The sequence below is a fragment of the Euphorbia lathyris genome, chromosome 1 (assembly GCF_963576675.1).
Source record: "Euphorbia lathyris chromosome 1, ddEupLath1.1, whole genome shotgun sequence".
NCBI lineage: Eukaryota > Viridiplantae > Streptophyta > Magnoliopsida > Malpighiales > Euphorbiaceae > Euphorbia > Euphorbia lathyris.
Window position 1 is genome coordinate 127,533,915 of NC_088910.1, and position 9,160 is coordinate 127,543,074.

The 9,160-nt window shown below is 36.9% G+C and overlaps 1 protein-coding gene across 1 annotated transcript; it reads right to left on the minus strand.

Moving 5' to 3' along the window:
- Positions 1–255: 255 nt before the first annotated feature.
- LOC136219408 (aluminum-activated malate transporter 10) lies at positions 256–4,686 on the minus strand. The gene is made up of 6 exons (XM_066006807.1): positions 4,356–4,686; positions 3,440–3,580; positions 2,418–2,690; positions 2,198–2,301; positions 801–944; positions 256–705 (listed from the first exon to the last, which is right to left on the minus strand). Exons 1-6 carry the CDS (start codon positions 4,684–4,686, stop codon positions 256–258), a joined length of 1,443 nt encoding a protein of 480 aa, XP_065862879.1.
- Between the last annotated feature and the right edge of the window lie 4,474 nt (positions 4,687–9,160).

A 9,160-nucleotide genomic window follows, 5' to 3' on the forward strand; every position in this document is an offset into this window, starting at 1 on the left:
GATTGGACTGCTCGGATTGCGCCATGTCAACAGTAACATTAATGTGGCATAGTAGAAATTTCATCAAAATATATAAATTAAAAAGCACAGTTACCACACAATAACCCGTTTTGACACCCGAAATGAGTTAAACAAAAGATAAGTTATATCATTCATTATAGTTAGTTACATTAATGTTGACAACCAATCTTTTTAGCCCATCAACAAAACTAGTTGGACTAAAAAAAGCATGTAAAATTCTCTACACATTGAAACTCATACTCTTTGAAGAGTTTTCACAGTTTCTTCATCATCATCATCTTCAATTCTACTAATTTCAACCACTTTCACTTCTTTTTCTTCCTTAAAATCAGCTAATTCTCCTAATTCTTCAACTTCCTTAACAACATTCTTAATCCTTTCAGCAATTTCAATCATCAAAGAAGAAAATGTCACAACTGGAATCACTTCAAGTAGAGGGAATAATCTGTTCATTGTGGCTGAATTTTCATCTGTTTCATTGCTTTGATTGTGTAAATTAGAAAGTGATTTTAAAGCATCTTGTAATTCTTCTACTGCAGTGTTCATTTCTTCAGCTAAGAAATCTATGTTGGATGGTTTCTTCATTGTCCTTATACTCTTTGATAGCTCTTTTACAACAGTGGAGGAACTTGAGCTCAAATTTAGGCAAATGTTGCAGAGTTTCTTCTTTATTGATTCAGGGGCCTGGCAAAAATTATAAATTAGATTAGTATGATATTATAAAAAGTTTCAATCTCATGTTGGTAAAAGGGTAATTTAGATTGGACTTGATGAATCACCTGATTTTCTGCATAAATGCAACTACTTAAAGCCTCAATGCAGTAAGCAACACTGCGCATAGAAGCACCAATCTTCAAATATTGTTTCCATGGATGTTTGAAGTTGAAACATCCATGTGCTGGCTCCCATCTTGCAAAATTAGCCTGTTCAATCATAAAATTCAACCATATCAGTTCAATCCTTGAGACATTTTTATCAGAAATGATAAGAAGTTTTAATTATGAACGAGGTAATTATGATTTTTGTAACATTTTTATATATAATCATGTGAAATATCATGTAGGGGAAGGTAGGGTGCTGTGGCACTGGCGAATACAGGATTATTCGGTTGAGGTGGCCGATTTTACACATGGTCTGTTAAAAGAAAAATTGCTAAACTGAACTTGTTCAAATTTTTTTTTATATAAGTGTTATAATCTGAGCCCTTAATAACCAATTTTTAAGTACCAATATAAAACTTCTGTAAATTAAGGTGCATTGTGTTTAAGATTCTTAACATGTAATAAAAAAAAATTCTAATAGAAAAAATAGGATTTAGGGTGGGGGCCAAAAAAATTTAGAAATTTGGATTTAAAAATGGCCTAACAGGCTAAAAATATTAAAAATTTGGATTTAAGGATGGTCTACCAGGCCAAAAAAAAAAGTTAGAATTTTGAATTTAGAAACCGTCTGAAGGCCAAAAAATTATAATTTTGGATTTAGAAAGGGTCTAACAAGACCTGTGCCAATTTTGAGATTCTAATTCAGCAATAAATCTGAATTTCTTGGAGACAGTGGGCCGGAATTACCACAGCCTCAAATTTTTTTTGAGATAGGAAATGAAATTACTCGTCGTCATAGTGGTTCCGGCGGCCGGAGGGGCCGGACTCCGGGCCCTCTGTATTCGCCCCTGGCCATGGGGTGAAGTGAAGTGCATCAGCACCTCTGACCCCCCGGGAACAACTCTTTCTGGTAGCTACTACGCCTTGTAATGACGAATCTAGGATTCAGTGATAGAGGATATTTGGGTGTACTCTCTAGTGATTTATGAGTGCTCAATTGGTATATTTGGTATATTTTAGGTGTTTTTGCAGAAAAATTAAAGCTTCATATAAAGCTTCTATAGAGTTTTTGGACGAGCAGTAGGTACTCAAGCCCCTTCCCCCCTTGCCGGCTGCAATTGCCCGAGCAGATTGCACCCCCAGCTTTCAAAAGCTAACTCCGTCACTGAGATTATTGACGACCAAATTTAACAACGTAGATTTAATTGTTTGAGATTAGAGGTCTCTCTATTGTAATCCTATTATGTAATCTACATATTTCACACATGATTATAAAATAAATGTGACAAAAATGATAATTGTATCTTTCTATAAATCATATTATCATCCCAGATGATAATATTTATAAAACATACCAAGGAATCTTCTGTTGCCTTTGAAGTGAGAACACATTTGTAACCAAGCAAATTCTTGTCAGAAACTTCCTCATTATTATGGTTGAAATACTCAGCCACACACCCTGAAATGGTAAAAATTCTCATTAAAATTAAAATCATCTATGAGTGTTCATTGAATACAGGCCGGACAAGTACCCGGATCCATAAACAGGTCTAACTATCCGAATTAGGCACTTACCATCCAAGGAATTGGCAAGTTTGTCCATGTTGCTACAGATAAGTTTATGAAGCTCCCCACCAGCCCAAATGGGGCAAATAAGCATGCTTACAAAGATGCACAATGATATTCCAATGATAATTGTGAATATTCTTTCATGAACCATTTCAAACAATTTCTCAACTCTATACCCAGAAACAGCAATCAGGCTAAATGTGAGTATGAAGATCATTGCACCATAATCAAACTTTTGTTTCACTGATGGGATGAATCTTGAGAATGTTGCTGCTGAAGCTGAAACAAGCATAAAACTATGTCATTTACCGAGATAGGACCGATAAAATCTCAAGGCCACCGATAGACTTACTGTCAGACATTAATATAATATAAGATCTATGATTGGACCTTAACTGTCACTTTGAGTTTTTAGTTCAAACCGTTTCATTACACGTATCAGGTCCTTTTGGACCAAACGGGTCGAGGTTCAAGTTCTCTCATTAATTTGTGGAATTAAAAACACATGGTAGGATAGGTCTGTGTTGTGCACACTGCAACCCCAAAGAACATTTGCGTGTGGTGTGTGTCAGATCTTAATATAAGATCTATGATTTGCCTTAAATATAAGAGTTTTTAACTTTTTCAAAATCAAGTATGTATTACTTTCGTCCAAAATTTTGTTAGTCACAAGGTTAAATTTATATAGAATGACAAGTTTACTCGTCAATCGCAAGTTATTTTAGTGTTTTATAATATTCGATAAACTTGTCAATTTATATAAAACTTAAGTTTTAACAGATAAAATTATGGAAAGACTTGGTTTTTGAGAAGTGATTCTATGATGTATTATTTTTAAATAGAAGCATTGACTAGCATAATTATTGATGTTGTGTGGTATATATATTTCACGTAATTATATACTATATAAATGCAATAAAAATAATAGTCGTATCAAACAAATTATTTCTCTATCGTATTATGAAGTCACAAATTGAAATTCTTAATCATTTGCATTATTATCCTCAATATTTAATAGATGAACATACCTAGAAGGAAAACTGAAGCTCCAACAATGAAAGGTTCATATTGATCTCCTGATTTATTAGCTACCCAATGGACACTAAATGCAAGCATTCCAGCTAGTGAAGTTCCACAAACTCTGTTCAAACTCTTGTATATTGATGAACCTGCAACAATGAAACAAACTCTTTATCAACCAACTATCACATGTATACAGTCGTTGAGCCAGGACTCATTAACTACGAGTGCAAAAAAGACAGATTGAGCGTCTTTTTTACCCAATACAAACTACGTCGTTTTACCATTGATAGGACAAAAAGATATACAGGTTAGGTTTTGTGTTTTTTTTTTTTTTGTCATGCTTAACAAGAAAAAAAAAACTACATGCCTAGCCCGTATGTATCTAGCTCATATGAGCTAGGCGTCACCTTATTCCCTATTTGATCTAAGGGTACAATTACAACATTCCCAGCAAAATTGAATGAGGAAAAAGATCGTCTAGAACCATCTATCTCAAGATGGTTCCAGGCGGCAGGTAGTGCAATATGCCTCGTGCACTCTCTCTCCCTCCGCCTTTGTATATATACTATAGCAATAAAATCCATCACTGGATAATCTAGAAATAGACCGGAATGAAATTTCAAAGGCTCATTTCAAAATTATGGATTTGAAATCCAATAACTCTTTTGTATTATTATTATTATTATTATTATTTTGAGTGCTTGTGCTTGTGCGTATAGTAGAAGACACATTATACAATCAGACTATCCTCAATAGATGATAAATTATTGGGTGTTATGATACCTATTCTTAAGAGTCCTCTCTAAAAGATATATTATTTGTTGATATAAGGTCTCAACTCGAAATCACTTATTTAAACAATCAAAAACCTTCAACCCACATGGACATAACAAAATAAATACAAGAATTAGTAACACTTACCAACGCTGTTTTCAAAAACAACCACAACTGTCATAATAGCCCACATAGCATTTCCTCCGACACCTTCATACAAAGGCTTCATGTAGTAAAAAATGGAAACGATAGTAAGTGCCATTCCAACTTTCAAACAATGAAACACTTTTCTTGGATCATTTTTCCCGATATTCTTGGCATTTTGAAAAAACTTCCAAACTTTCAGGAACAATCCCTTGAAACAATTCCAAAATCTAGTGAAAATGTTCTCTGAATCTTGGACTATAATTTTAGATGACCCATTTGTCACATTTATTTTCCATTCAACTCCATTGCTGGTTTGCTTCTCTTGAGTCATCTTTTTTTTTGGGGGGAAGATGTAATAAAAATAAGAAATGGGTTGTGGCTAGTTTTAGTGTTATGTTTGTAGTTCATGCAAATATATATATAAAGGCTTGGGTTATTTTAATTAAACAAAATAAAAAGATAAATAAAAAAACAATCTAGTGGCAAGTTGGAGATTACACTAACTTAATCTTGATTTTATGTGTTGGTAGGTAAGACGTAAGATAGCACTGTGGTGCATTTGAATATTGCATTGTGAATTTCATTTATTAGCTTATGTTTTTTCATTTGAAATGAAAAAAAAAAATAGATGAGTAATTAAAAGAAATTGTATTAACGGCTAGTATTCCTTGCTTGAAAATATTTTTTTTATGGTTATTGACTTGTATCTAGGGGTTAATTACTGTCAAGAAACTAATTAGATTAAAAGTTCAGACCGATAGTTAAAAGTCCAATTCATATTGAATACTTGGCAAGAGGAATAATTGGCTAATGGTGATTAATTGGTTAATTATAGTTGATTGTTGACCGTTTGATTATAGAATAAATTTATTGTTGACTGTTGACTATTCTAAACGTTGCAAGTCAAAGCAAAAAAAAAAATTAGAGCATCTCTAATTTTTTTTGGTAGAAAATGAAAGAAAAACAAACAAACAAAACATTGCATTAGGCAATGAGGGTTCCTTTTAGTGGTTGTAGGTATGAAGCATTAGAGATACTTTACTCTACTCTCAATTAGAGTATCTCTAATGCTTCATACCTACAACCACTAAATATATTATTCACTACTAACGGAGATGTGGAGGAACGGTTCATGGGAACACTCTGACACCCAAGTTACGAGTTAAGAGAGAGAGAGAGAGAATATTCAACCATTGCATTAGGCAATGAGGGTTCCTTTTATAGAGTATGCTTTGTTAGGTTGTGGGACGTTGCTTGGGTTTGTAGTTGCTGGCATGTGGTCTATGGGTCCGTGTGGTAGTGCTTAATGGGCTTGGCCCACATCCCTTATCAAGTAGTCCCCCTTCTTTTGAGAGCGGCATAGTCGCCCATCGAACCATTTAATGTGAGTGATGTCATCGTGTGTGGGGTGCTTATGGTTGTCGGACACGTACTACATTGTGGTTACCTAACGTGTCAGTGTGGGAAGCTATTGGACTTGTTGCGAGAGAGTGGGTAAATGACCGATCTTGATGACGGAAGAGTTTATGTTCGCGCTCGTGTTCACGGGGTGATGTGATGATGAGCTAGGTGTGTGTCCGCACTGCGTAGTGATAGCTCCCATTTGTATAGGGTTTTTAGGATCATTTTAGTTTGTTTTTGCTTTATTTCCTTTTAATTTGAGTATCGTTTTGTTACCTTTTAGTTAGAATTAATAATTTCCTTTATTTATGGCATTTTCGGTGTTTTCAGGGATTTTCGGGGACTTTCGTGCATTTTCGAACCAGACCAAAGCCTATTGGAGAATTACCGGACTTTTCAGGGACCATCGGAGCACTTTTGGGATTCATCAGGGACCATTAGAGCATCTTTCGGAAGCCCAGGGACTCAAAAAGATAAAAAATCGGAGTTTAATCCCCCAAATGGGACCTGTCTCGGCGAGACACAGGCTGTCTCGTCGAGACAGGCCTTGTCTCGACGAGACGAGGCGGGGGAAGGCGCACCAGCGCCTTCCCCCTTGCTAAAATCCGCGGATCGGGCCCAGAAGCCCAACAAAACACTTTGTAAATGCCTATTTCGCCCCAGAGACATTAGGGTTTCTCCCTAACTCTATAAATAGGGAGCTAATCTTCATTATTCGGGGACACGATTCCTTAAGAGCCGTCACAATGTAGATTTTTATTTTTAGCTTGTAGTTTAGCTTTTCGAGCTTACTAGATTAGGTTTATTTTCAGTCTTTATTTCTTTCAAGAACAATTGATGGGAGAAGTTCTTCATCTTCTATTTCTGTAATTGGAATCGGCAAAACGGGTTCTAGATTTCTCTCTTTCCCTTTTATCTTTTGCGATTATATTTAATTGAAGCTTTTTCCATTGTTCCTATTATCCTTTTGCTATGATTGGTTTGTCTATGAACTGATCCCCATCCAATTTGGGATGGGAATGAAATTGGTTGTATGAATATGTATGATTAGGGAACTAGGGCCTTTTGATTGATCAGTTTATGCATGCTTAATGCCTAGATGATGTTAGGAACAGGATTTATGCTAGAATGAGCATTGATAATGGTCAACGAGCCTGTTTATGTATATAATGTGCTTAATGCCTGTGACCCTGACTTAGATAGGGTTATAGATAGACGAGAACCTGACCATGGAATCGTCTATACCGAATTTGTATTAACCTGACTTCGCTAGAGACCACTAGGAATGAGGCTTTGTGGCTGGGCTATGGCTTTAGCCTTAGTTGTCAATAAACCTAATGCTTTGCATGACCTAGGGTATATGCCTAATCAAGCCGTCACCCGAATGCATGTGAATAGAAAGGACGAATACTGATCACATTAGTCTTTCACTTGGGACAATTACCTTCAATCATTGGTAAAACATAAATCTGAACTCCCTAAACCCGTACACAGGATTTAATCAAAGGATTCCTCAGCCTAGATTGTGCCATCCATTAATTCACCTTCTACCTTGTCAATTGTTCACTTTATTTTGTATCTTCATTTCTTTCAATTAGTTAATTAGTTATTCATAAACCCAAATCTTTATCCAACCCTCTAAACAATTAGATCATTCGAGGTAGATTTACTAGTTGTAACAAATAGTCTTTGTGGTTCGATCTCGTGCTTATGACAATATTACTTGTCGCGATAGGATACACTTGTCCTATTAAATGCTATATATTTTACGAGCATCACGTGGACACCGGGCGAAATGGGAAAGTCGTACGCAAAATAGGGTGAGGTCCATTTTTTGGACATGTCGGTGTGAAGTGCTGCGCAGCAACTAACGTGTGTGAGGAGTACGTCGAACCGTGCATGCAACTATGTTCGTGTGAATCATTTGTTTCGAGTGTGAGACAACTATGCATTAAGTAGTGCAAAGGTTTCTTTGAAAAAGAAGAGGGAAAAAATGCCTAATGATGATACTGTCAGTCATTAAATGTAGCGTGACATCAATGACTGCTAGAGTTTCCAAGTGTCGGTTCGTGTCTTTTGAGGGAGCTTCTAGGCGTCTCTTGGGATTATTTCCCTCTATAAAAGGTCACTAATTCCACCCGTGGAAGGTTTTTTCCTTCTGGATTTTAAAAAACATGTTTGCGCTTTCTTTGAGAAAGTTTTCCTTCCATCTTACTGGTTCGACATTGGTTTTTAAGAGTTGTGGTTTCCCTCATTTGCTTGTGCAAAATCGCCTAAGGTCAAGGATTTGTTCGATTATGGTCATTGCGTTGGAAGTCTTCTAGGTCATAGATGATGTCAGCTCTTTCTTTATCGACATTTGTTGGTGCTTTTCTCAGTTGTGCTGGTGTTTGGGATTTGTTGCGGAGTATTTTGTTTCTTTATTATGTTTATTGAGAGGTAGTGAAGTTGACTGGTGTTGCCCCTGGTGATTTTACATTAACGGACTCCGGCCGAAGTCGCTAGAGGAAGCTTAAAGCTTCTAGGGGTAAGACGGGAAGTGAGGGTACATCGGGGGTGAAGAAACCTCAAGTGCGAGCTGCTCCCACTGTGAGGCTATCTCTTTCGATTGTTAGACCTGTCGGTGGTGTGAAGTCTGGTTTGTGTGAGGTTATCTTAAAGGTGTCTATGTATCTGGTGAGTGGTGGTGAGACTTTGGGTAGTCTATATGAGTGAATGAGAAATAAGGTGTGGTCTTGGGGTGTGGTGGAACCGTGATCTGATGGTTTATGCAATGATATGGCGACCAGGCCGAAGGCAATGGAGAATTTGCGTTTGGAAGAAGCCCACTGCATAATTTTCTAGAAGGATCTTGGCGGGATATCGGTGGCTTACGGATTGGGGTGCCTTACGAACTTAGTGACTTAGAGGTGGATGTTCGGGCGAATGGTCCCATTGGGCCGCATGCGATGATTATCTATGAAGAACAGTTAGAGGTCGGAATGCGCTTACCATTACTTCGATTTTTCATAGAAGTGGTGTGTGAGTATGACATGTGCCCCAGTCAGATTCATCTTAACGGTTGGAGGATGATTGTTTTTTTATTCCTTATGTCATGCGGATGGATACAGGGCGACTGGGCTTGTGTTCCATAAGTATTTTAAAACCACAAAAAATTCTAGTTTGCAGCATGTTTGTTTCTCGCATGCTAAGTTTAATGTCATTCGTGGTTCATCGGATAAGTTGCCTGAACGGAGGCACCATTTTTTGAAAATGTCCTCGGTGAGGGGTGTCTTTGCATTTCGAGTTAATTGGAATACGGACCCAATGAACTCTTTGATGTGGTTGATGGAGAGATAACTAACGGGGAGGGAGATGCAGTTGATGGGTTATATGAAGTGCCTCCTGTTAGATAAGAAACAAGA